We start from the raw sequence: 27,735 nt of genomic DNA, 5'->3' as shown, positions 1-27,735 counted from the left end.
TTTATTGATGGCATTCGTGCCAATCACTGTGCTAAGAGCTGGGAGAGAGACAAGTTAATCAGGTTGGACGCAGTTCCTGTCCCACGTTCGACTGAAAGTCTAAATCGGAGGGAGGGGGAGTTAATCCCTATTTTCCAGATGAGTTAACTGAGGAAGAACAGAGAAGTTTCAGTGACTTCATTTTTTTTTATTAGCACTTGTCAAACCCTTACTATTTGCCAAGAACCCGGGCTTGGGAGTCAGAGGTCATGGGTTCTAATCCCGCCTCCGCCACCTGTGTGACTTTGGGCAACTCACTTCACTTGGAGAAGCAGCGTGGCTCAGTGGAAAGAGACCGGGCTTGGGAGTCAGAGGTCATGGGTTCAAATCCCACCTCTGCCACTTGTCAGCTGTGTGACTGTGGGCAAGTCACTTCACTCTGGGCCTCAGTTCCCTCATCTGTAAAATGGGGATGAAGACTGTGAGCCCCACCTGGGACAACCTGATCACCTTGTATCCCCCCCCAGCGCTTAGAACAGTGCTCTGCACATAGTAAGCGCTTAACAAATACCAACATTATTATTATTCTCTGTGCCTCAGTTCCCTCATCTGTAAAATGGGGATGAAGACCGTGAACCCTACCTTGTATCCCCCAAAGCGCTTAGAAGAGTGTTTTCCACATAGTAAGCACTTAACAAATGTTATTATTATTATTCTTCTTCTTCTCTGGGCATCAGTTCCCTCATCTGTAAAATGGGGATCAGCTGTGAGTCTCACGTGGGACAACCTGATGACCCTGTATTTCCCCCAGTGCTTAGAACAGTGCTCTGCACATAGTAAGCGCTTAACAAATACCAACATTATTATTATTTTTTGTCTGTCTCCCCCGCTTAGACTGTAAGCCCGTCAAAGGGCAGGGACTGTCTCTATCTGTTACCGATTTGTACATTCCAAGCGCTTAGTACATTGCTCTGTACATAGTAAGTGCTCAATCAGTACTATTGAATATTGAATGAATGAATATTATTATTCTCTGTGCCTCAGTTCCCTCATCCTTAAAATGGGGATGAAGACTGTGAGCCTCACGTGGGACAACCTGATGACCCTGTCTCTCCCCCAGCACTTAGAACAGTGTTCTGCACATCATAAGCGCTTAACAAATACCAACATTATGATTATTCTCTGTGCCTCAGTTCCCTCCTCTGTAAAATGGGGATGAAGACCGTGAACCCTACCTTGTATCCCCCTCAGCGCTTAGAAGAGTGTTTTGCACATAGTAAGCGCTTAACAAATGTCATTATTATTATTATTCTCTGGGCCTCAGTTCCCTCATCTGTAAAATGGGGATTAACTGTGAGCCTCACAAGGGACAACCTGATGAGCCTGTATCTCTCCCAGCGCTTAGAACAGTGCTCTGCACATAGTAAGCGCTTAACAAATACCAATATTATGATTATTCTCTGTACCTCAGTTCCCTCATCTGTAAAATGGGGATTAACTGTGAGTCTCAAGTGGGGCCACCTGATTACTCTGTACCTCCCCCGGTGCTTAGAACAGTGCTTTCCACATAGTAAGCGCTTAACAAATGTCATTATTATTATTGTTGTTATTATTATTATAAGCCTGCTCCACCCCACTAGAGTGAATTGGCCAGTTCCCAGGGTTGGGCCCCCGCACATGCGCTCTGTAGGCGGCGGAGGCTGCCCGCCACCCAAGGCGCGCGCATGCGCGTTCGCCAAGAAGCCCCCTTCGGGCGCGCCTGGCCGCGCATGCGCAGCAAGGCGGCCCCCGGGAAGGGGGCTGGCTGCGCATGCGCACCACGGCACCCCGGCCATGCGCTCCACGGCGGCCCCGGGGGGAGGGGGGCTGAACGCGCATGCGCACCACGGCGGCCCCGGGGGAGGGGGCCTGGCCGCGCATGCGCCCCTGGGCGCCACGGCCGCTTGACGGCAGTGTGGCGATGCGTCCGGGGGCCCTTTACGACGTTTGGCGACAGCGCGGCCGGGCCTCGCTTCCGCGCCCGACGGCAGTGTGGCGGCCATGGCGTCGCCCTTCAGCGGGGCCCTGCAGCTGAGCGACCTGGACGACTTCATCGGCCCCTCTCAGGTGGGCTGGGGGCCTCCCGCCCTGCATCCCCCTTTCCCAGGCGGGGAAACCGAGGCCCAGAGGAAGGGCGAGCCCTGTCCGAGAGGTCACACACTGCTCAGGGCTGGGGGGTGGGGGTCAGAGGTCCTGGGTTCGAATCTCGCCTGGCAGCTGTGCCACTTGGGGCCAGTCACTTCTCTGGGCCTCAGTGACCTCATCTACACAATGGGGATGCAGACTGGGAGCCCCACGTGGGACAACCTCATCCCCCTGTCTCTCCCCCAGCGCTTAGAACAGTGCTTTGCACATGGTAAGCGCTTAACAAATACCAACATTATTATTATTACCCCCCCCCCCCCAGCGCTTAGGACAGTGTTTTGCACATAGTAAGCGCTTAACAAATACCAACATTATTATTACCTCCCCCAGCGCTTAGAACAGTGCTTTGCACATGGTAAGCGCTTAACAAATACCAACATTATCTTTATTATCATTACCCCCCCCCAGCGCTTAGGACAGTGCTTTGCACATAGTAAGCGCTTAACAAACACCAACATTATTATTATTATTACCTCCCCCAGCGCTTAGAACAGTGCTTTGCACATAGTAAGCGCTTAACAAATACCAACATTATTATTATTATTACTCCCCCCCAGCACTCAGAAAAGTGCTTTGCACATAGTAAGAGCTTAACAAATACCAACATTATTATTATTATTATTATTACCACCACCCCCAGCGCTTAGAACAGTGCTTTGCACATAGTAAGCACTTAACAAATACCATTTTCATCCCCTTGATTCTATTTATTGCTATTCTTGTCTGTCCATCTCCCCCGATTAGACCATGGGCCCATCAAACAGCAAGGATTGTCTCTATCTGTTGCCGATTTGTACATTCCAAGCGCTTAGTACAGTGCTCTGCACATAGTAAGCGCTCAATAAATACTATTGAATGAATGAATGAACCTTATATCCCCCTCCCCCCCAGAGCTTAGAACAGTGCTTTGCAGATAGTAAGCGCTTAACAAATACCATCACTATTAATATTATTATTAAGTGGAAGAGCTGGGATTAGAACCCAGGTCCTCTGATTCCCCGACCTTCTTTATTATTAATAATAATAACGTTGGTATTTGTTAAGCACTTACTATGTGCCAAGCACCGTTCTAATCGCTGGGGGAGATACAGGGTGATCGGGCTGTCCCACGTGGGGCTCACAGTCTTCATCCCCATTTGACAGATGAGGGAACTGAGGCCCAGAGAGGTGAAGTGACTTACCCAAGGTCACACGGCAGACAGGTGGCAGAGCCGGGATTAGAACCCGTAACCTTCATTCATTCAATAGTATTTATTGAGTGCTTACTATGTGCGGAGCACTGGACTGTATCCTCTGACTCCCAAGCCCGGACTTTTTCCACGAGGCAACCCTGCTTCTTCCTCCTTTTCCTTCCTTCTCCTCCCCCCCTTCCTCAATCAGTAGAGTGCATCAGTCAGCGGTATTTGTTGAGCACGCACTGTGTGCGGAACACTGTGCTCTTTGGGAAAGGAAAGTGCGTTATTCATTCACTCAGTCGTATTTTTTGAGCACTTCCTGTGTGCAGAGCCCTGTACTCAGCGTTTGGAACGTAGAATTCGGCAACAGAGAGGATAGTAGAGAAGCAGCGCGGCTCAGTGGAAAGAGGCCGGGCTTTGGCGTCCGAGGTCATGGGTTCGAATTCCGGCCCTGCCCCTTGTCAGCTGGGTGACTGTGGGCAAGTCACTTCACTTCTCTGGGCCTCATCTGTCAAGTGGGGATGAAGACCGTGAGCCCCACGTGGGACAACCTGATTCCCCTGGGTCTACCCCAGCGCTTAGAACGGTGCTCTGCACATAGTAAGCGCTTAACAAATACCAACATTATTATTATTATATGAGATGTTCTTCCACTCGACTCTATTTATTGTCATTGTTCTTGTCTGCCCGTCTCCCCCGATTAGACCGTAAGCCCGTCAAAGGGCAGGGACTGTCTCTGTCTGTTGCCGACTTGTCCGTTCCAAGCGCTTAGTACAGTGCTCTGCACATAGTAGGAGCTCAATAAATACTATTGAATGAATGAATGATTATTATTAGTCACTATTCCTGTCCACAAGGAGTTGTCAGGCGGGAGGGGGAGACAATACAATAAATTAGTGTTTATTAAGCACTCACTGTGACAGGACACTGTACTGAGCGCTGGGAAAAATACTCTAGTGCGAATTAGATGCAATCCCTGCTCCTCGAGGGGTAAAAATTACAAGAAACACCTCACCATTGGCTTGAAAGCACTCAATCACCTCTGGTTACTCTCCTCCTAGAATCCAGCCCGCACACGAAATTCCTCTAATGCCAACCTTCCCATTCTACCTGAGTTTGAATCCCAGCTCTGCCGCCCGTCAGCTGTGTGACTGTGGGCGAGTCACTTCACTTCCCTGGGCCTCAGTGACCTCATCTGTCAAATGGGGATGAAGACTGGGAGCCCCACGTGGGACATCCTGATTCCCCTGTGTCTCCCCCAGCGCTTAGAACGGCGCTCGGCACATAGTAAGCACTTAACAAATGCCAACATTATTATTATCATCATCTTTCTCACTGCCGACGTCCCGTCTCTGGCCTCCTCCCATCCGACGGACAGTGACTCTCCCCCGCTTCAGAGCCTTATCGACGGCCCACCTCCTCCGAGAGGCCTTCCCTAAGCCCCCTCTTCCTCACCCCCCCCTTCTGCGTCGCCTTGCTTTGCTCCTTTTATTCATCCTCACCTCCCAGGTGCATAGCTGTAATTTATTTCTATTAATGCCTGCCCCCCTCTAGACTGTAAGCCCGTTGTGGGCATTCATTCATTCATTCAACAGTATTTATTGAGCGCTTACTATATGCAGAGCACTCTACTAAGCGCTTGGAATGGACAAATCGGCAACAGATAGAGACAGTCCCCGCCCTTTGACGGGCTTGTGTTATGTAGAACTCTCCCAAGGGCATAGTACAGCGCTCAGCACACAGTAAGCACTCAGTAAATATGCTTGACATAATTGCTGTGCCTTCCCCTCCTCTGCCTCCTTCCTGTCTCCACTTCCTCTTGTCTTCCTCCATTTTCTCTGCCCCCCTGCCCTCCCTCTGAGATGGGGAGCCAGCAGAGAGTTCTGGAGGTCATTTGGGAAGGGATTTGGTAGTTATTATTATGGTATTTGTTAAGTGCTTCCTATATGCCAAGCACGGGGGTCGAGACAAGTCAGATTGTCGCACGTGGGGCTCGTAGTCTTAATCCCCATTTTACGCTGGAGGTAACTGAGGCACAGAGAAGTTAAAAGTGGCTTGCCCAAGGTAACACAGCAGACAAGTGGTGGAGCCGGGATTAGAACCCACGTCCTCTGACTACCTTCATTACCTGTTCTTTGTCCTGCTTAGACCGTAAGCCCCAAATGCCACAATTTATTTTAAATAATAATGTTGGTATTTGTTAAGCGCCTACTATGTGCCAAGCACTGTTCTAAGCGCCGGGGGAGATACAGGCTAATCAGGTTGTCCCACGTGAGGCTCACAGTTAATCCCCATTTTACAGATGAGGTAACTGAGCCACAGAGAAGTGAAGTGACTTGCCCACAGTCACACAGCTGACAAGTGGCAGAGCCAGGATTCAAACTCATAATGACGTTGGTATTTGTTAAGCGTTTACTATGTGCAGAGCACTGTTCTAAGCGCTGGGGCAGACACAGGGGAATCAGGTTGTCCCACATGGGGCTCACAGTCTTCATCCCCATTTTGCAGATGAGGTCACTGAGGCACAGAGAAGTGAAGTGACTTGCCCACAGTCACACAGCTGCCAAGTGGCAGAGCCAGGATTCGAACTCATGACCTCTGTCTCTCAAGCCCGTGCTCTTTCCACTGAGCCACACTGCTTCTCCCAAATCGGGAGAGGACCTGTTGCTGCCCTGGTTCTCTACGTCAGTGCTTGGCGCAAAGTCAGCGCGTAATAGCACAGTTACCGCCGCTGCTCTCACTCCTAAAATAAGCCATTTGGGGTCGGGGGTGTTTTCCGTTTCAGGATTGCATAAAACCCCTGACGGTGGAGAAGAAGCCCGGCAGAGGGGCAGCAAAGATCCGAATCGAGGAGGATGGGAATTACTTCCAAGTTAACCAGGTAAGCCCTCCGGGGTGAGCGTGGCTCAGTGGAAAGAGCCCGGGCTTGGCAGTCAGGGGTCATGGGTTCGAATCCCGGCTCCAACACTTGGCAGCTGTGTGACTGTGGGCAAGTCACTTCACTTCTCTGGGCCTCAGTTCCCTCATCTGTAAAATGGGGATTAACCGTGAGCCTCACGTGGGACAACCTGATCACCCGGTGTCCACCCCAGCGCTTAGAACAGTGCTCGGCACATAGCAGGCGCTTAACAAATTCCAACATTATTATGACCCCGGGCTCAACCCGGCTCTGGGAATTAAAGTTCCCGTCCACCTCCCCCGTGAGAATAGAAGCCCCCCGTGTGCCGGGAATGGGCCTCGTGCTTGCAGTGTCCTTTCCTGGGCGTTCAGTACAGTGCTCAATAAATGCCCTAGTTACTTCTTCCAATACTATTACCTTAGTACAAATCGTCGCATTCAGTAGGCCCTCGACAAATCCCATTTTAATGACTATGGTATTTCTTAAATGTTTTCTATGCGCAAAATACTGTACTAAGGGCTGGGAGTGATAGGGTAGAAACAGATTGGGCACAAGTCCCTGTCCCTTGTGGGGCTCACAGTCTGAGAGAGAGGGAGAACTAGTATTTTGTGACCATTTTACAGATGAGGAAATTGAGGTTCAGAGAAGTGGAATGACTTGCCCAAGGTCACACAGCAGGCACATGGCAGAGTGAGATGAGATCCCAGCTCCTCTGGCTACCAGGTCTGTGCTCTTCTACTCTAAGATTACTGTGGTCCAATGCATTGCTCTCAGGAGGCACTTAATGAATATCATCATTCAGTCGGCATCATTCATTGCCGATTTGTCCATTCCAAGCGCTTAGTACAGTGCTCCGCACATAGTAAGCGCTCAATAAATACTTTTGAATGAATCATCATTATTATAACTTAGTAGTACATTAGATCGGGTCTCTATACTCAGTAGGCACTTGATAAATACCATTGCTATTCTCAGTACTACTGCTATTACTACTAATATTAATACTGCTGTTCATTCAGTCATATTTATTGAGCGCTTACTGTGTGCAGAGTACTTACTAAAAAGTGGAGTGCACCGATAGAGACGTTCCCTGCTCCCAGCGGGTTCACAGTCTCGAGTGGAGGAGACAGACGTCAATGCAAGTAAACAGGCATCACTGTAAATAAATAGAATTATATAGAGACATTCGCTGCTCCCAACGGGGTCACAGTCTAGAGTGGAGGAGACAGACGTCAATACAAGTAAACAGGCGTCACTATAAATAAATAAAATTATAGATATATTCATATATACATAAGGGCTGTGGGGCGAGGGGGAAGAGCAAAGGGTGCCAGTCGTGGTGACCCGGAAGGGAGTGGGAGCTGAGGAAAAGTAGGGCTTACTCTGGGAAGGCCTCTTGGAGGAGGTGCACCTTCAGTAGGGCTTTGAAGGGGGGAAAAGTGATTGGCGGATTTGAGGAGGGAGGCCGTTTCACGTCAGGGCTTGGCGGCGAGACAGGGGACATCAAGGCACAGTGAGAAGGTTAGCGCCAGAGGAGCGGAGCGTGTGGACTGGGATATAGGAGAGAAGGGAGATGAGGTAGGAGGGGGCAAGGTGATGGAGAGCTTTGAAGCCGACAGTAAGGAGTTTTTGTTTGATAGGGAGGTGGATAGGCAACCGCTGGAGGTTTTTGAGAAGGGGGGTGACGTGTCCTGAACGTTTCTGTAGAAAGATAACCTGGGCAGCACAGTGAAGTATGGACTGGAGTGGGGAGAGGCAGGAGGTTGGGAGGTCAGCAAGGAGGCTGAGGCGGTAATCTAGGTGGGACAGAATGAATGATATTTAACGAGGTAGCGGTTTGGATGGAGAGGAAAGGGTGGATTTTAGCAACGTTACGAAGGTGAGACCGAAAGGATTTGCTGCTGGATTGGATATGTGGGTGAATGAGAGGAGGCAAAGACAATGCCGAGATTCCGGGCTTCTGAGACGGGACGGATGGTGGTGCCGTCTTCAGTGACGGGAAAGCCTGCGAGAGGACGGGGTTCGGGCGGGAAGATAAGGAGCTCTGTTTGGGACGTGTTTGAGGTGATGGGAGGACATCCAAGGAGATACGTCTCGGCGGCAGGAGGAGATGCGAGAGTGGAGACGGAGAGAGATCGGGGGGTGGGCGAGAGATGTAGATTTGGGTATCATCTGCATAGAGATAGTAATTGAAGCCATGGGAGCGAATCCAAGGGAATGAGTGTCGTCGGAGAATAGAAGGGGACCGAGAACCGAACCTTGAAGGGTAGGGGATGGGAGGGGGAAGAGGAGCCCGCGAAGGAGACGGGGAATGAACGGCCAGAGGGATAGGAGGAGAGCCAAGAGAGAACAGAGTCAGTGAATTCAAGGTTGGACAGCGTGTTGAGAAGAAGGGGATGGTCCACAGTGGCAAAGGCAGCTGAGACATCAGGATGGAGAAGGTCAGGAGATCATTGGTGACCTTTGAGAGGGCAGTTTCAGTGGAGCGAAGGGGATGGAAGCCAGATTGGAGGGGGTCCAGGAGAGAGTTGGAGGAGAGGAATTCGAGGCAGCGAATGTAGACGACTCACTCGAGGAGTTTGGAGAGGAAAGGTAGGAGGGAGGTGGGGCGATAACTGGAGGGGGCGGTGGGGTCAAGTTGGGGTTTTTTTTAGGATGGGAGAGACGTGAACGTGTTTGAAGGCAGTGGGGAAGAAGCCGTTGGAGACTGAGCGGTTGAAGATGGTAGCTGAGGAGGGAAGGGGTGAGAGTTTTTATAAGGTGCAGAGGAATGAGGTCCGCTGCACGTGTGGAGGGGGTGGCACTTGAGAGGAGGCAGGAGATTTCCGGAGATACTGCTGGGAAGGATGGGAAAGTTGAAGGGGGGGATTGAGGAGGAGGAGGGGTGATTTTGGGGAGCTCACATCTCTTGGTGTTAATTTTCTTAATAAAGTAGATGGCCAGACCTTGGGGGGCATGAGGGGCGGGGAAGGGGCGGGAGGCCTGAGGAGGGAATTAAATGTCTGGAACAACTGGCGAGGATGATGGTCTTGGGTGTTGATAAGAGAAGAGAAATATATTTGCCGGGTAGCGGAGAGGGCAGAGTTAAGGCAAGAAAGGACAAATGTGAAGTGGACAAGGTGGGCCTGAAGTGTAGATTTCCGCCAGCGGCGTTCAGCGGCGTGAGAGCGGAGGCGGCGGACAGTGGAGGGGATCCAGGGCTGTGGGACGAGAGGGACGAAGGGAGAGGGGAGTGGAGGAGTTGAGTAGAGAGAGTGGTGTTGAGGGCATCTGTTGGTCATCAAGAGTGGATAGATTGGGGATGGAGGCTAGACTAATTACTGTTATTACTAATCCTGCCGCTACCTCTGCTTCTGCTATTAATAATAATGTTGGTATTTGTTAAGCGCTTACTATGTGCTGAGCACTGTTCTAAGTGCTGGGGTAGACACAGGGAAATCAGGTTGTCCCACTTGGGGCTCACAGTCTAAATCCCCATTTTACAGATGAGGTAACTGAGGCCCAGAGAAGTGAAGTGACTTGCCCACAGTCACACAGCTGACATGTGGCCGAGCCGGGATTCGAACCCATGATCTCTGACTCCAAAGCCCGGGCTCTTTCCACTGAGCCACGCTGCTTCTCTACTAATCCTGCTTCATTATTAGTACCATCTCTATTACCACTTCTAGTTCTCCTGCTACTGCTGTTGCTATTACCCCTTCTGATGCTCATAATAATCATAATGATAATGTTGGTATTTGTTAAACGCTTACTATGTGCTAAGCACCGTTCTAAACACTGGGGTACATAAAGGATAACCAGGTTGTCCCATGTGGGGCTCACAGTCTTAATCCCCATTTTCCAGATGAGGTAACTGAGGCACAGAGAAGTGAAGTGACTTGCCCAAAGTCACACACCGCTGACAAGCAGCGGAGCCGGGATTAGAACCCGTGACCCCTGACTCCTAAGCCCGTGCTCTTTCCACTGAGCCACGCTGCTTCTCTCTGCTACTAGTGCTAGTCCTAGAAGCAGCATGGTGTAATGGCCAGAGCCCGGGCCTGGGAGTCCAGAGGTCATGGGTTCTAATCCCAGCTTCGCCACTTGCCTGCTGCGGGACCTTGGGCAAGTCACTTCACGCCTCTGGGCCTCACTAGGTTCCCTCATCTGAGAAATGGGGATGGAAACGGTGAGCCCCACGGGGGACGGGAACTGCGTCCGACCCGATTTGCTTGTATCTGCTCCAGCGCTTACTACAGTGTCTGGCACGTAGTAAGTGCTTAGTAAATACCATTAGTAGTATTATTATGCTAGTGCTCTTGCTGCTATATTGATTCTAATGCCACTCCTGGTCTTAGAGCCAGCTTAAGCCCGGGAAAGGCAGTCAGGCAGTCAGCCCGTGACCGCCCAGAGTGTCGGGAGGCCTGAAGCTGGGCCCGGCGGTTCTCCAAACATTCCTCCTGATGCGGGGGAACTTCCCCGGATGTCTGGCGGGAGCGAGGGGACGCTCGACCCCGACCCCTCGCCCCCCGCCGGACTCTGCGCCGCCCAAGGCCGGGGGACTGGGGGGACGAGCGCTCCGCTGGGCGTCGTCCTCCCCCCAGAGAAGACCCTCGGTTCGGAGACGGGGAATTCCTTCAGGGAAGGCCGCCGGGATCCCGAAGCCGCGCCATCGGCCTCTCGATCGATCCGTCGATCGATCAGTGGTAATTTTTGAATGCCTACTGTGTGATTTCGAAAGGACCAGGTCTGAGCTGAATACAGCGTTGGGCTCAGAGCTAAGCAGTCGGTAAAGGCCACTGACGACGAAGCACTCGAGAGAGCGCCCGCGGATGCCAGATACCCAAACCCTGCCCGCCGGGGGCTCAGAGTCTGCTACAGCGGGAGGGCAGGACAGGCTGGGGAACAGGCAGGATGGAAGGTAAGGGACGTGGTATGGCCCAGTGGAATAAACCCAGGTCTGGGAGTCAGAGAACGTGGGGGTCTAATCTTGGCTCTGCCACCTGTCTGCTGGGTGACCTTGGGTGAGTCACTTCACTGGATCTCCGTTTCCTCATCTGTCAAAGAGGATTAAATCCTCCTCCCTCCTACTTAGACTGTGAGCCCCCGGTGGGACAGGTCTCCAACCTGATCTGTTATTTTATATCTAACCCAGCACTTAATACAGTGCTCGGCACAAAATAAGGGCTCAGTAAGCACCATAAAACGAATGAGGCTGTAACAAGAAGGAGCGGAGATAGATCAGGATGAAATGACAGACAAGCAACAGAATGTGGGAATGCAGATCTAGGTGAGACTCATTGTGAGTTTGGGGGCACAGAGGCAACGGGATGCTGATCATCTGTCAGTGATATTTATTGAGCCCTTAGCGAGTTCAGAGCTGTGTACTAAGCGCTCGGGAGAGTATGACGCCACAGAGTTGGTAGATGTGATCGCTGCCCACAAGGAGCTGACAATCTAGAGGAGGAGATGGACGTGAAAAGAGATCGGGGAGAAAGGAAAGAGTAGAGTTTAGTGGGGTGGGGGCGAGCTTCAAAGAGCAGCCAGGCCAGGAGGCCACCATTTGAGGGCCCTTCGGCCCCGAGGGAGGAACTCCTGGGCTCGGTCAGGAGGCCAGGGTTCGGCTTCCTCAGGCGAGTGGGGGGCATCGGCCCCCCGGGGCGAGGGGGTCAGGAGGCCGGGCATGAAACTCCTCCGGGCCAGGCCTCTCTGAAGGAGTCAGACTTCTGGGCACTAGGCAGTGAGTCAAGCCTGATCTTGGGCATCCAGCCCTGACCCCAGCTCCCGGCAGCTTGTGCCCTCCGTGCTCCCCTCTCCCGCAGGATGGCCAGGCCCAGAAGCTGGAGAAGGCGAAAATCACGCTGAACGACTGCCTGGCCTGCAGCGGCTGCGTGACCTCGGCGGAGAGCGTGCTGATCGCCGAGCAGAGCCACGAGGAGCTGACCAGAGCCCTGGCTGCCAACAAAGTATGCCTCGAGGGCCCCGTCCTCCCCCCGAGGGCCCGACCCCCGACCCCCGGGGGTCCTTCCATTCCATCAAGGAGGCAGAGAGCCGAGGGGGCTGATGGCCAAGCAGGGAGCTGACCAGGGCCCTGGCTGCCAACAGAGTACGCCCTGAGCGGCCTGGTCCTGCCCCACAGGTCCCACCCCAACCCTGAGGGTCCCGTCCCAACCCCAGGGATCCTGGCCCTCCCCCAAAGGTCCCGCCCCGAGGGTCCTGCCCCAGAGCTGCTCACCTGCTGCCAGCGTGTAGTGATGTCTTCTGTTAATCAGTGGGAATTATTGAGCTCACTGTGTGCCGAGCACTGTGCTGAGCTCTTGGGAAAAGAGAAAGCGGTCAGAATCTGTAGACTTGTTCCCTGCCCACAAGCAGCTTAGAGGGGGAGACAGACATTGACAGAAATTACAGATATGGAAAAAAGTGCGGTGAGCTGAGTGAGTTCTCCAAAGAAGTAGGTTCAGATGGAGACTAGAAGGGGATCCAGAACTGAGTCTCGAGGAGTCCCGCAATTCCGGGGTGGACGGCAGAGGAAAAGTCCACAAAAGGTACCGAGAATGAACAGCTGGTGATATAGGAGAACTAGGAGGGGACAATGTCAGTGAAGCCAAGGTTGGATAATATTTTCAGGAGAAGGGGATGGTAGACAGTGTTGAAGGCAGCTGGAGAAGGATCAGGATGGATATGAGCGCATTGGATCTGGCAAGGAGATCACCGGTGACCTTTGAGAGGGTGGTTTCTGTGGAGGGAAGGGGGCGGAAGCAGATCGAAGGGAGTCAAGGAGAGAAATTGGAGGAGAGGAATTTGAGATAGCGGATAGAGACAACTCGCTCAAGGAGTTTGGAGAGAAATGGTAGGAGAGTGATGGGGTAATGGTAGGGAACCATGGGGTCAAGGCTGGGCTTTTTAGGGTAGGGGAGACTTGGGCATGTTTGAAAGCAGTGGGGAAGAAGCCACTGGAGAGTGAACAGTTGAAGATAATCAGGGTGGAAAAAGGGGAGGAGGCAAGTGTTTTGCGAAGTCGTGGAGTCGGGGGTGGGATTTTGAGAGAGAGCAGGAGCTCTCCTCTTGAGATAGCCAGTGGGGAAATTGGGAGAATGAAAGGAGGAGGGAAGGACTGGAGAGGAGCTGGGGAGATTGTAGGGAAGTTTTAGGGTTCCCGTCTGCCCCCCCCCCAGCTGTGGTGTAGTATTGGGGCGAGGCCTAAGGAAGAGGTCAGATGGAGCCAGCGGGCAACAGGGCACGTAGAGCATCGATGGGAGTTTTAAATGGTCGACGTGGCAGGGAATCGGAGGGACGGCCGTTGCGGCGGCGGTGGCGCCTCGCACCTCCTTGCCAGGCTCTGGCGAGGTGAGGCCGGCTGGGAGCCCAGCAGCCGCTGGAGCCGGTGAGACGCAACGGGGCCCAGGGAGCTGGCGGCCGTGACCCCGAGAATGACCCCTCCTCTGAGCCACTGCAGCCGCTGCCCCTCCCTTCCACCCACCTCGCCGTCACCGGCGCCGGGGGAGGGCCGCTCACAGCAGCTTCGGACGTTGAAGCGTCGTCTGCAAACGGAGGGATGGAAACAAAGGTCTGAATGACCATCAGCGCGGGGCCTGATGCGGCGGGTGTGGCCCCGGGCCCCGGGCCCGAACCCACGGAGGAGCCGCTGACGGGTCCCTCCCCGATTTTCAGGCGGCAGAGCCTGGCCAGCAGAAGTTGGTGGTGGTGTCCATCTCACCGCAGTCCCGGGCGTCGTTGGGAGCGAGGTTCGAGCTGACCCCCCTGGAGACGGCCAGAAAATTGACAGCCTTCTTTCAAAGCCTGGGTGAGCCCGAGTCCCCCACTGCCGGGAGGCGGGGTCGTCTCCCTCCTGCCCCCGACACGCTCTTGTGATAGTAAACCCTAAGCGGCTCAACAGGACCTCCCCCTGCCTCCCATGGCGGGGGCGTTTCCTGGCCCTCACAGAAATCCAGTATTTGCAGAAGACCCACCGGCCCTCCGCAAGATTTGGGTGCCGGCCCTCAAGGAACTCAGTTTTCCTGTTTTTTCGACAGGCCGTTATGACTATTACTAATAATAACCGGGGTATTTGTAAAGCATTTACCGTGCGCCATGCTCCACACTGGGGTAGATTCAAGATTATCGGTTTGGACACAGCCACCATCCCCTACAGGCTAAGAGGGAGGGAGAGCAAGTATCTAATCCCCATTTTAAAGGTGGAGCAATGGAGGCCCAGAGAAGTGAAGTGACATATAGTGAGCCCACGGTCAGCGCTCAATAAATACGATCGAAGGAATGAATGAACTTGCCCAAGGTCACACAGCAGACAAGTGGCGGAGTGGGGATCAGGACCCGGGTGTTCTGTCTCCTTCCACTGGGCCACGCTGCTGTGGCCCCAGAGAGCCCAGGCTTCTCCCCAAACTCCTGGCTGGCTGTGGGAGAACGGGCCTCGCGAATATGGGCGGTTCTCGAGTCGAGTCCAAGTCGACTCCCCATTTCAGCTCTCCGGCATTTGGGTTTTGACTTTTCAATGACAGCCCCAGGGCTTGGGGCTCAAGAAGAGCTGCGGGGGATCGGGAGAGCAATTTTAAAACCCGGGGCCGGGGAGCATGGTGGAGCAGAGAGAGGGGAGACCGGGTTTCACCCAGGGGGTGGCCCGACGAGGTTCAGTAAGTCAGCGACGCTTCCGTGGGAACGCCCCGACTCTGTGAAAGCCAGTGGTATTTGTCAGGTGTCTAGTGTGTGCAGAGCATAGTACTGGACGCTTGGAATCGCTCAGTAGAGCTGGTAGATGTGCTCCGAAACCCCAGGGAGCTCTCAGTCTGGCAGGGGAGGACGTTGAAGTCGCTTCATTAATCCTGTGCGGGAAGTTGAGTGCGTCCGTCTGGGTCACGACAGTCGGGTACCGGATCTCAGTCCGGGGACTGATCTCCCTCCCTACCCCTCTGGCTGATAATAATAATGTTGGTATTTGTTAAGCGCTTTCTATGTGCAGGGCACTGTTCTAAGCGCTGGGATAGATACAGGGTCATCAGGTTGTCCCACGTGAGACAGCTGATCCCCATTTTACAGATGAGGGAACTGAGGCACAGAGAAGTGAAGTGACTCGCCCACAGTCACACAGCTGACAAGCGTGTCAGCTGGAAGCAGCGTGGCTCAGTGGAAAAGAGCCTGGGCTTCGGAGTCAGAGGTCATGAGTTCGACTCCCGGCTCTGCCGCTTGTCAGCTGTGTGACTGTGGGCAAGTCCCTTAACTTCTCTGTGCCTCAGTTCCCTCATCTGTAAAATGGGGATTAACTGTGAGCCTCAGGGATTAAACCTGTGGGACAGGGTCCGTGTCTGACTCAGTTTGTGTGTATCCACCCCAGCGCATAGTACCATGCCTGGCACATAGTGAGCGCTTAATAGATGCCATCATTATCATTATGGAGATTGAGACTGCGAGCCCTATATGGGACGGGGAATGTGTCCAACCCGATTATCTTATATGGGCCCCAGTGCTTAGTACAGGGCCTGGCACGTAGTAAATGCTTAACAAATACCATAAAGAGAAAGAGAGGCGCTGGTTTTCCTGGGCGACCACCTTGCCTGCCCGAGCGGGGCTGGGGTGGTGGGGGGAAATAATAATAATGTTAGTATTTGTTAAGCGCTTACCATGTGCAGAGCGCCGTTCTGAGCGCTGGCATCGTGCGGCCCGCCGGCACTGAGACGGAGGCTTGGTTTCAGGGGTGCACCACGTGTTCGACACCACCTTCTCGAGGAACTTCAGCCTCCTGGAGAGCCAGCGGGAGTTCGTGGCCCGGTTCCGGAGACACTCCGCCTCGGAGCCCGCCCTGCCCATGCTGGCCTCCGCCTGCCCAGGTGGGGACGAGGGGCCGGGGCGAGCCGAGCTGCGCAGAAATCCGTCGGGACTCTGTGCTGAGCGCCTGGGGACAGGAGTCGAGTCCGAATCAGTCAGCCGGTAGTGTTTCCTGGGGGCCGACTGTACCGAGTGCTTCGGGGAGAGCAGTCCGGGCAGAATGAGTTACCGGGCGTCTGCCGTACTGAGCCCTTGGGAGAGGACAGTCGAGTTAGAATTCATTCATTCATTCGATAGTATTTATTGAGCGCTTACTATGTGCAGAGCACCGTACTGAGCGCTTGGAATGGACAAATCGGTAACAGGTAGAGACGGTCCCTGCCCTCTGACGGGCTCACCGTGTAATCGGGGGAGACGGACGGACCAGAACAGTGGCAATAAGTGGAATCAGTCAATAGTATTTACTGAGCACCTGCTGAACGGAGCAGTTGAGAGAGGGCAGTTGAGTCAGAATCAGTCGATAGTATTTACTTAGTACCTGCTGTGCAGAGAGCACTGGGAAAGGTAGAAATCATCAGTCATTGGTATTTACTGAACATCCACGGCGTGCAGAGCCGCCTTGCCGACTTGTTCATTCCAAGCGCTTAGTACAGTGCTTGGTACAGTGCTCTGCACATAGTAAGCGCTCGATAAATACTATTGAATGAATGAATGAGTGAACGACCGACTCGGAAGAAGGCAGTAGACTTTGCAGGCAGGATCCCTGCCCTCAAGGAGCTTCCAGTCGCAAACCAGGAGGTTCCCAGGCATTGGGCAGCTCCAAACCAAACCCCCAAGGGGCTGGGAGTCAGAGGGCTTGGGTTTTGATCCCGGTCCCGCCGTTTGTCTGCTGTGTGACCTCGGGTAAGTCACTTGACTTCTCTGGACTTCAGTTATCGCATCTGTAAAATCCAGTCGTAGTCATCGAACGCTTAGAAAAATGGGGATGAAGACCGAGCCCCGCATGGGACGTGGATTGGGTCCAACCTGAGAAGCTGGTATCTGTCCCAGCAAATAGTACCGTGCCTGGCATGTAGGAGACGCTTTAAAGATATAATAATAATGATTGGTATTGGTATAATAATATTGGTTGGTATAATAATGATAATGTTGGTATTTGTTAAGCGCTTACTATATGCAGAGCACTGTTCCAAGCGCTGGGGTAGATATAGGGTAATCAGGTTGTCCCACGGCAGGCTCACAGTCTTCATCCCCATTTTACAGACGAGGTAACCGAGGCCCAGAGAAGTTAAGCGACTTGCCCACAGTCACACAGCTGACGAGTGGCAGAGCCGGGAGTCGAACCCATGACCTCTGACTCCTCTTTCCACTGCGCCATGCTGTTATGTAAAAGATATCATTTTACATAAAAGGGGGGACACCGTGGGCCCGTTCTGGAGGAGGGAGGCCTAGGGCCCCACCCACCCACAAGTCCCCTCCGCCCTCCCCGCCCGCAGGTTGGATATGTTATGCCGAGAAGACCCACGGCAGCTTCATTCTGCCGTACATCAGCACCGCCAAGTCTCCGCAGCAGGTCATGGGCTCGCTGGTCAAGGATCACCTGGCCCGGCAGCAGGTATCGGGGCCCCCCGAAGCCCAACAGCATCTTGGGCGTCGGGTTTCGCGCCCACTGGGCGCTTGGGAGTGGCACGGGGTGGGTGGCGTGAGCGATGGAAGGACTGGGGCCAGGCACCATCCCCAGCCCAGGCCCTCCCTTGGTGTGGACCACCCGGTCGCGGGGGGACGGGGGGAGCGACGCGAAGGGGGGCGGCCCCACCAGTTAGCGGGGTGGGGGGCGGCGACGACTTTCCGGGGCCTGCGAGGAGCCCAGCCCTGTGACGCCGGCACCGGGTTCTCCCGCAGCACCTCCCCCCGGACCGCGTCTACCACGTCACGGTGATGCCCTGCTACGACAAAAAGCTGGAGGCGTCACGGCCGGACTTCTTCGACCGAGAGTGCCAAACTAGGGACGTGGACTGCGTCATCACGACGGGTACGGGCGGCGTGAAGGGTTCGGGTGTTCCCGCCCACGAGCTGCCGTAGGGTTTCCCCGAGACTCCGCAGTCACCCTCTGGGGAAGGGGGAGGAGGAGGAGGAGGGAGCAGAGGGGAGGAAGAGGAATTGGGCGAGAGGGAGGAGAAGGGAAAGGGGAGGGTGTATATATCGGGTACCGGACCCCTCAAACCGGACTTAGCACCTTCCTTTTGGGAGGATTCCACCCCAAATCGGGCATTCTTCCCCCCGCCCCCCGGATTGTCGAGCACTCTGTGGGAACTGTGGCCCCAAGAGTCAGTAGCCCAAGTTCTAGTCATCCCCCCCCCGCCCCTGGCCTGCTGGGCAACATTGGATCAGTTACAGCAGCTCTCTGGGCCTCAGTTCTCTCAACTGCAAAATGGGGCTAACCGGCTTTCTGTCCCGGGCCTGTGAGCCTGGGTGGGGCAGCGACAGCAGTTCATCCCGGGGCTTGACAAGTAAGGGAGCTCTTGGTAAATACCGCGGGGGTGAAAAGCAACAGGGAGGGCCGGGAGACTCACCTCGGGGGCGTATGGGCCGCTCTCGGCGGAGCCGGAGCGCCTAGGGTCCTCCGCTCTGTCCGGGCAGCCGGCCGGTTCCTGCCGCGGTCGATCGATCGTCCCTCGGACGTGGCCACGGGGTCGGGCGGGTGGGGCCGCCGTTCAATAAGCCGGCCTGGGCCACGGCCGCCCGAGAGGGGCCGGGGCTATAGTGGAGGTAGTCACTAATCGATATCAGTGGTATTTGTCCTTATTGACAATAATAATAGTAATAATAATGGCATTTGAAGTGCTCACTATGTGCCAAGCGCTGGGGTAGATTCAAGGGAATCAGGTTGTCCCATGTGGAGCTCACAGTGTTAATCCCCATTTTACGGATTAGGTAACTGTTGCACAGAGAATGATGATGTTGGTATTTGTTAAGCGCTTGCTTTGTGCAGAGCACTGTTCTCAGCGCCGGGGTAGATACAGGGTACGGATAGATACAGATACAGGTTGTCCCAAGTGGGGCTCACGGTCTTCATCCCCATTTTACAGATGAGGGAACTGAGGCCCAGAGAAGTGAAGGGACTCGCCCACAGTCGCACAGCTGACAAGGGGCAGAGCTGGGATTCGAACCCTTGACCTCTGGGCTCTCTTTACTGAGCCACGCTGCTTCTCTAATTGACGTGACTTGCCCAAGGTCACACGGCAGACAAGTGCGGAGCCGGGATTTGAACCTACGGCCTCTGACCCTCAAGCCCGTGCCCTTGCCATTAGGCCATGCTGCTTCTCATGTGGTATTTGTTAAGCGCTTACTATGTGCCAGGCCCTGTACTAAGCACTGGAGTGGATACAAGCAAATGGGGTTGCACCCAGTCCCTGTCCCGCGTAGAGCTCACTGTCTTATTCCCCATTTTACAGATGAGGTGACCGAGGCCCAGAGGAGTGAAGTGACTTGCCTCAGGTCACACAGACAGGTGGCAGAGCCGGGATTAGAACTCGGGACCTTCTGACTCCCAGGCCGCTGCTTTATACATTTCACCATGCCGCTTCTGCGTGTGGCACCGTTATAGGATAATAATAATAATGTTGGTATTTGTTAAGCGCTTACTATGTGCCGAGCACTGTTCTAAGCACTGGGGTAGACCCAGGGTCATCAGGTTGTCCCTCGTGGGGCTCACGGTCTTCATCCCCATTTTACAGATGAGGTAACTGAGGCCCATAGAAGTGAAGTGACTCGCCCACAGTCACACAGCTGACAAGGGGCAGAGCCGGGATTCGAACTCATAACCTCTGACTCCCAAGGCCGTGCTCTTTCCACTGAGCCACGCTGCTTCTCTACTCTCCCAAGTGCTTAGAACAGTGCAGTGCACACAGGCGCTCATTAAATTGGATTGGTTGACTGATTTCGGAGCACTGAACTCAACTCTTGGGAGAGTGCGATAGATCCCGGCTCTGCCCCTTGTCAGCTGTGTGACTGTGGGCGAGTCACCTCACTTCTCTGGGCCTCGGTTCCCTCATCTGTAAAATGGGGATGAAGACCGTGAGCCTCACGCGGGACGACCCGATGACCCTGTATCTCTCCCAGCGCTTAGAACAGTGCTCGGCACATAGTAAGCGCTCAACAGATACCGACGTTATTAACGGGGTTGGTAGACGAAATCCCCGCTCTTAGGAATTTTACAGCCCAGAGCAGCGAGGCCCAGTGGATGGAGCATGGGCCTGGGACGCGGAAGGACCTGGGTTCTAATTCCGGCTCCGCTGCTTTCATTCATTCATTAATTCAGTCGTGTTCATTGAGTGCGTAGCGTGTGCAAAGCTCCGTATTAAGCGCTTAGGAGAGCACAGTATAACAATCGACGGACACATTCCCGCCCACCACCAGCTGTTTGTCTGCTGTGGGGCCTTGGACGGGTCACTTAACTTCTCTGTGCCTCAGTCACCTCATCTGTAGAATGGAGATTAAGACGGTGAGCCCCATGTGGGCCAGAGTCCGTGTCCAACCCGATTTTCTTGTATCTGCCCCGGCACTTGACAGATGCCATTATTATTCTTATAGCGGGAGACAGACTCAAAAATAGATGACCCACAGGGGAAATGGTAGGATCTGGAAATGAGTGCTGTGGGGGGCTGGAGTGGGTATAAGAATAATTCTGGTGTTTTGTTAAGCGCTTACTATGTGCTGAGCACTGTTCTAAGCGGAGGGGTAGATAGAGGGTAAACTTGGGGCTCACATTTTTTCCAGATTAGATAAGGAGCCAGGTCCACCCTGCCCGCCTCCCCCCCCTCCAAGTAGCTGGGGATACCGGGCGCAAAGGGGAACTACTGATTGAGTGCCTTCTGGGCGCTAGACGCTGTACTAAGTGTTGGGAGAGTATAACCAAAGCTAGACCGATAATCCCAGCACCCCAGGAGCTCCTGGTAGACAGGGATTGTGTCTGCCAACTCTATCTTGTGGTCTAGCGCACTCAGGAAGCGCTCGGAAAATACCACCGCTTGATTGCGGTCCAGTGGGCACAGGGAAATGCGAGACCACCCAAAACGGCAAGGGCTGCAGGCACGGGACCCCAAGAAGATGAAGGCAGTCGTAGCAGGGAGGTACCCTCAGCTCTCACGGGCAGCTCCGGGCACATTCTCGGGTCGCAAACCTCCTTGTGCCCCCCGCCGCGGGACCGGTGGGGTCTGGTCGGTTCTGAAGGTTCCCGCGGGGCAGGAGGACTTAGGCGGCCAACGGGAGGCCGGGCTGGCAGCGAGGGGCGCGGCGGGGACTCCGAAGTGGGCCGAGACCCGGGGGGTCTCCCCGGTGGCAGCCGCGCGACCTCCGCTTGGAGAATGGCCTCCGGCTGGGGACCGAGCAGAGGACCGAGAGGGGTCGCGGGGTCGCCGCCCGGGTGGAGGCAGGAGGATGGACCCGATAACCTCTCGAGTCTTATTCTCTGGCACTTATCGTTTCATTTTCTTACCCGAAATATCTACAACTAACTTGATCATTAAAACCATGCAAGTTTAGCCCTAGGTCTGTGTGTGAATTAAGAGTGAATAGGCTAAAAGAACTGATTAAGAGGCTGCCCGCTTTTCTTTTCCCTCGAAATCCCGCTTACCCAAGTCCCCCGGGGGGCCGCAGTCGCATCCCTCTGCCTCCAGCGAGCTCTCCCGATTGCGGGTTCGACGGCGCCACCCGGCAGATGCCGCCGAGGGTTTATCCCTCCCTGGTGGACATTTCCCCTCCCGAGTTCCGGGCCCCGGCGCGGTGCCTTCAGGCTGTGGTTTTTCCTCCAGGGGAAGTGGTGAGGCTGCTGGAGCAGGAAGGGGTGTCCCTGCCGGACCTGGATCCCGCTCCCCTGGACCCGACGTAAGCAGACCGTTGGGGCGGGCCCCTCGGCCGCGCGCCCCCCACCCTCCCGCCGGCCGTGGGAGGGGTCCCCCGGGCGTGCGCACGTGCAGTTTGGTTTTGAGGTCGGCGAGAGCGTACGGCTCGGCAGGGCCCAGCTCCGTAGGTGCGTTGGCCCTGGGCCATCTGGCACTTGTGGGAAGAACAAGGAGGCTGACCGCCCGAGACTGGGGGGGGAAAAGGAGGCCCACCACCTGAGCCGGGGCGGTGGGGGAGAAGGAACGAGAGGGCTGACCGCCCTAGATGTCGGGGGGACGGGGAGGCCAACCGTCCGAGACCGGGGGCGGCGGTGGACGGGGAGACTGACCACCCGAGATTGGGGTGAGGGTGGACAGGGAGGTTGACTGCCCGAGACTGGTTGGGGGGGTGGACAGAGAGGCTACCAGCGATTGAGGGTGACCGGGACAGTGACCACCCGAGCTCCTTGAGGATAGGGATGGGGTCTTCTCCCTTTCTCGTGCCGCCCTGAAGGCTCAGAACAGTCTTGCGTCCAAAGTAGATGCCCACTGAATACCATCGACGGATTAAAACGATGGATCGTGGGGGAAGACCCGACTCCCCCCACTGCCCAGGGCATTGGCTCTAGGTGTCGGGCTCCTGCACCGGGCACCAAGAGCCGCCTCCCCTCCCAGGTTTGGCAGCGGCCCGGACCAGGAGCCGATCGGCCACCGAGGAGGCGGGGCGGGGGGCTACTTGGAGCACGTCTTCCGCCACGCAGCCCGGGAGCTCTTCGGCATCTCCGTGGGCGAGCTCACCTACAAGCCTCTGAAGTGAGTCTGGGCCCCGCCGGGTTGGAGGATGAGCGGGGGCGGGTGGGTCCCGGGCGTGGGGGTCGGCAGAACCGCCGGTGCCCCCCAGGCGTCGGACGGGCACCGCGTATTTGCCCCTGACCCCTGGGTCCGAGGAAACGGTGCCGTCTCCCCGCTACCGTTAGGCCATCGGCCTTACCTTCCCCGGGGTCAGAGTTCATGCCCTGGCCCCGCTGGACGGTTGGGGAAGGCAAACGGCACCCCGCCGGGGGTCTCCGTTGGTGGGCGTCGCCCTCCGTGCCGCGGGCCGGGCAGGGGCGGTGGCGGATGGGACGGAGGGCCCCCCCCAGTCCCCCTCCAGGCGGACAGTCGGGTCTCGGCCCGTTTGAGGCCTGGACGGATCCGGACACGGCCCGGCCCCTCTCCGTCCGCGCGGGCACAGGAACAAGGACTTCCAGGAGGTGACTCTGGAGCGAGACGGCTCCGTCCTGCTGCACTGCGCGCTGGCCTACGGCTTCCGGAACATTCAGAATGTCGTCCAGAAGCTCAAGCGGGGCAAGTCGCCCTACCATTACGTGGAGGTCATGGCGTGTCCGGCGGGTAGGTGGGGGGCCCGCTCGGCCAGCACTGCAGGGCTTGGAATGAGGATCGTACGAATCGAGGGGTTTGCCCAGCACCCAGAGGGTCCTGGACACTGTACTGGCCACCTGGGAGAGGCCCCCAGAAGCCCGGGACACATGCCCTGCCCACAGGGAGCTTCCATTTTGACCGGAGAGGTTGACCAAATATATCATCATCTAGAGTGCTCGGGAAAAATAGCGCGGTCTGGAGAATAGAACGGGGTTCTCGAGGTCAGGCAGGCCGCTTCACCTCCCTGGGTCTCAGTTATTTCATCTGTAAAACGGAGATGGGATCTTTGTTCTTCCCTTTATTCTGGGAGCCCCAGGGTGGGACAGGGACCGTGGCCGTTGGGACGATCTCACGCCTGCCCCGCCACCTAGGGCACTGCTTTGGCACCTGGTAAGCGCGTAACAAATGCAGTTATCGATCCACTGGTCCCACCCCAAAAGGAGCTGACCTGGTCCCAGCCAGGACCCCCAACCAGCTCCGCCAAGGTCCCCGGAGGAGCCCGGACTGTGACTCTCGTGGGGCCCGGGGCTCCTGCGCCTCTGTAGCCCCGCAAGACCGATTGGCCAACCCGGTGCTTGGCCCCCTGTGGGATTGGCAGTGGAGAGAGGGGGTGGTGTCTTTCGGGCCCCGAGCCCCTCGAGAAGGCCTGCCCACCCAGCGGGCCAGGTCCAGTCCGGGGTCTCCGGTTGTCCCCGGTTGGGCGGAGACATTCAGTAAGGTCACCCCCGGGTGGACCTAACCTCATGGGCTGGTCGAGAACCATCTTGGTCTCCCCAGGGTCGGTTGGGATTAGCGCCCACCCCGCTCCACCTCCCTTGCGCTGGGCAGGGCCGGGCCCCAAACTGCAGCCGTCCCTGGAGATCAGCAGGACCGTGGGGGGGAAGGGGGGCGTTGGCTGACCCCAGGTGGCCCCCGGAGTGTTGTAGGGACCCCCTACTGAGGCAGAGGAAGGCAAGGAAGGAGCCCGCAACCTCCCCTGCCTGCCTTTACGCCCCTCCCCCCCAACCCCGGGACCCCTAGAGCAACTTTGGGCAGATGGGGAGGGCTGAAATACTATCTTTAATGCTAGAGGCAGGCCCCCGATTAATTCCCAGCACCCCAAATTCTGTAGCTACCTACAGCACAGAAGAAAGTGTGGGCGGGCGCGTGTACATATAGTTCCAGCATTTATTCCGAGCCCTCTATGTAGCACAGATTCATCCTCCCCCATCAGAGTGGAAGCCCCTCGTAGTCAGAGAGCAAGCGTTGTGCTTCTGTTGTCCTCTACCCAGCACCGGGTCCAGCGCCTAACTTTCGTGATAGAGCGTGGCTGCTGCCACTCGGGCGGAGGACCTGGAAGGGCAGGGGGGTGGCGGCTAGCCCGACTGAGCCTGGACCCGCCTTGACCGGTCCCCTCAGGGTGCCTGAACGGCGGCGGCCAGATCAGAGACGACGGGGCGTCGGGCAGAGACCTGATGCGGCGCACGGAGCAGCAGTACGCGGCGGCCCGGAGCGAGCCCCCCGAGGCCCACCCCGGCGTCCGGGAACTGTACGCCCAGTGGCTGGGCGGGGAGGGCTCGGAGAGGGCCGCCCAGCTTCTGCACACCCGGTACCACGCCCTCGAGAAAGCCGGCGCCAGCTTCAACATCAAGTGGTGAGGCCGCGGGGGGCCCGGGGACCTCCACCCGTCCGGGACGGACGGCCGGGGCCTCTGGCTCTGCCGAGGAAACCCGCAGGCCCGTCCCCGCGCCCCACCCCGTGCCGCCTCCCGGGACTCAGCCGCGGACTGGGAGACGCGGGCTGCTTGAAACGCGTTGGACTCCGGTCACCCGTGGGCTACCGGCTCAGCCCGGGGCTGGAGTCGGGGGCCGCAGCGCGTCTGCGGCCGGAGCGTATCCCCCCCTCCCCCGCCGGGCCCCCCAGCGATTCTTGGGCTGTCAGCCAGAGAGGAAAGACGCTTTGCCAGTTGTTGTCCAGGCCACCGGGAATGCCCGGTGGCGGAAGCCTGGCCACGGGGCACCGGGTGGAATAGGCACAGCCCCGGGGTGTCGGTCGGTGTAGGCACGTCTGTCGAGTATAATCCAGTGATGCGGGCCTAGCTGCGGACAGTCCGGGGACGCCGGATGTTGTAAGCCCAGCCGTGGATCGCCCGGCGGTGTAGGCCGGGCCCTGAGGTAAGGGGTGCGGGAACGACTTCGTCCCCCTGCCTTAAGCGGGGATTTCTGGGCGACGTGAGCCGGCGGGCTCCCGGCTGGATTCGAGCAGCCGCTGCCAGGGTTTTCCAGGGGGCCGACGTCGGGCTTCAGACCGACTGGCTCCCGTGTGCTGCGGCCCCATGGGGATTAGCGGAAAAAGGAAGGGGGATGCTGCGATGGTACGGTGGTCCCGGCCGCCGCACCCGGTAGGAGTACGTGACCCGAGGGGTGGGTAGGGGCGGGAGGAGCTCTCTTCCCAACCCCAGATGGGACCGTCTTCGCCAGCGCCGAAAAAGGGCAGACCGCCGTGGTGGTGGCCCGCTGGGTCGGAAAAGGGGACCGACTTCCGAGTGAGATTTTAAGCTGAAAATAAATGGGGCGAGAATGAGAGGGGCCCAATCTCTAGTCGATCGATCGGTGGCGTTTTTTTTAAATCATTATTATGATTATTTAAGTGTACCAAGCACTGGGGTGGGTACAAGATGATCGCGTTAGACATAGTCCGTGCCTCACAAGTGGCTGAAGGCTCAGGCCCGCCCTCTTTCCGTGAGGCCACGCTACTTCTCGTCGAATGAGCCCCTCCGGAGGGCTGGGCACTTCATCAATTAAATTCGGGCCCGAGGGACGTGCGTGCTAATGGAGCCTGGGTTAAGAGGTTGCCCTCATCGGAGCACCCACCCGGGGACTCTGCCGCTTCTCAACACTTTCAATCTGTCCTGTCAGGTTTTGGGGAGGAAGGGCCGGTCTCCTCGCCCCCAAACCACCCCCCAGCGATTGGAAACAGCGGCCCAGTGGATAGAGAACGGGCCTGGGAGTCTCGCGGATCCGGGGGTGCGTCCGAGACGATAGACGGTCCGACCCGGTGGGAAAATGAGACTCCCGGCGACGGCCTGAAATGCCGAGCGGATGATCGGTCCGGAGGTGGGGGTGCGGCGTCCGACACGGAGGAGAAACGAGGCTACCGGCGATAGCGTGAAACTGCCGAGTAGATGATCGGTCCAGATGCGGGGGTGCATCCTCCGACACGGGGGACGATGAGCCTCCCGGCTAAAGCGTGACGAGAGGCGGCGTGGCCCGGTGGGTAGAGGACGGAGCTGGGAGTCAGAAGGACCCGGGTTCTCATCCCAGCGCCGTCACATGCCCGCTGTGTGACCTCGGGTAAGTCGCTTCACTTCTCTATGCCTCAGTTCCCTCCTCTGTAAAATGGGGATTTAGACTGTAAGGCCCAAGTGGGACGGGGACTGTGTCCCACCCGAGATTATCTTGTATCCGCCCCCCCGGCGCTTAATACAGTGCCTGGCGCATTTAGTAAGCACTTAACAAATACCACAATTTATTAATTGCTGTGAAACTGCCAGGCGGAATCTGTCCCGTACACCTTCCCCTCCGCATCCCCGAACATACCCCTTCCTTCTTCGTGTCTGCACGCCTTAGAAAATGGAATTTCGTTGGCGTCCGACACCTCGATTGCTTTGCCCACCTGCAGACGTCCCCGCTAGTCTAAATCCCGTTGGCACTGGGCTGCCGGCTCAAGCACCGCCTTACGTTTCCTCTAGAAATGGCTCTCGGGCGGATTTCAAAACTCACCAGCCTTAAAGAAGCAGTACGGTATAGTGGATGGAGCACAGGCCTGCGAGGCAGAGGCCTGGGTTCTAATTCCGGCTCTGCCACCTACCTGCCCTGTGACCTTGGGCAAGTCACTTCACTTCTCTGGGCCTCACTCCCCTCGTCTGTAAAACGGGGATTAAGACCGTGAGCCCCTCGTCGGACAGGGACTGTGCCCAGTCTGATTATCTTCTATCTACCCCCAGAAGAGTTCCTGGCCCATAGTGAGCGCTACAGAAATACCAATATTATTATTATTAAAGAGAATTCTCTCAGGTTTCTTCTTTGGGGAAGGTGTCGAGGTGCTTTGAGTTGTCTGGAGTTGATGATAATAGGTCTTTGGGGGCAGGGACTCTGTCTACCAGTCCTGTTTTATAGAAACCCCTCCCAAGTGCTCAGTCCAGCGCCCTGCGCATGTGGTTATTGTGAAATGCCATCGAGTCATTTCCGGCCCCTGGCTGCTCCACAGCCTCAGCTTCTCCAGAACATCCCATCTCCACCTGTAGTCATTCTGTCCAGTGTTTTCTTGATAAAAGCTTGAGTCCCTGCTGTTGTCTTCGATCACTACTTCGGTCGCTCGATCATCCGCCCTGGACTCTTTCCCGTGCCGCCGCTGCCGCCCAGCACAGTTGAATAAGGATGATAATAATGTTGGTATCTGT

General features: G+C 56.1%; 2 protein-coding genes across 3 annotated transcripts in view; one reads left to right on the top strand and one right to left on the bottom strand.

Annotated features, from left to right (window-relative positions):
• Positions 1-2,021, bottom strand: part of MSLN (mesothelin) — a 51,327-nt gene extending 49,306 nt beyond the window's left edge. Inside the window, exon 1 of the mRNA XM_029083319.2 lies at positions 1,798-2,021. Coding sequence (XP_028939152.1) covers positions 1,798-2,021 — 224 coding nt within the window. The remainder of the gene's footprint in view (positions 1-1,797) is intronic.
• On the top strand, positions 1,951-26,604 carry CIAO3 (cytosolic iron-sulfur assembly component 3). 2 transcript variants are annotated; one of them, XR_003757006.2, is made up of 12 exons: positions 1,951-2,085; positions 6,124-6,219; positions 12,036-12,179; positions 13,885-14,017; positions 15,918-16,052; positions 17,487-17,605; positions 17,893-18,022; positions 21,804-21,876; positions 22,548-22,685; positions 23,107-23,264; positions 24,693-25,447; positions 26,192-26,604. XR_003757006.2 is itself a non-coding variant. In XM_029058645.2 (11 exons), the coding sequence occupies exons 1-11, from the start codon at positions 2,020-2,022 to the stop codon at positions 24,929-24,931; spliced, it is 1,431 nt and encodes a 476-aa protein (XP_028914478.1). In that variant the 5' UTR covers positions 1,951-2,019; the 3' UTR covers positions 24,932-25,878. The 2 variants fall into 2 exon arrangements, 1 of the variants encoding a protein (XP_028914478.1); XM_029058645.2 differs by lacking the exon at positions 26,192-26,604 and having other exon boundaries at positions 24,693-25,878.
• Positions 26,605-27,735: the final 1,131 nt, after the last annotated feature.

This window comes from Ornithorhynchus anatinus, chromosome 2 (assembly GCF_004115215.2).
Source record: "Ornithorhynchus anatinus isolate Pmale09 chromosome 2, mOrnAna1.pri.v4, whole genome shotgun sequence".
NCBI lineage: Eukaryota > Metazoa > Chordata > Mammalia > Monotremata > Ornithorhynchidae > Ornithorhynchus > Ornithorhynchus anatinus.
The sequence above is the reverse complement of the archived record's forward strand: the minus strand, read 5'-3'. Positions and strand labels throughout refer to the sequence as shown.

Coding starts and splice junctions, on each gene's coding strand:
- CIAO3 (XM_029058645.2), top strand. CDS start 2,020: ATGGCGTCGCCCTTCAGCGGGGCCCTGCAGCTGAGCGACCTGGACGAC. Junction 17,606..17,892: donor ATCACCTGGCCCGGCAGCAG/GTATCGGGGCCC, acceptor GTTCTCCCGCAG/CACCTCCCCCCGGACCGCGT. Junction 22,686..23,106: donor CTCACCTACAAGCCTCTGAA/GTGAGTCTGGGC, acceptor GCGCGGGCACAG/GAACAAGGACTTCCAGGAGG.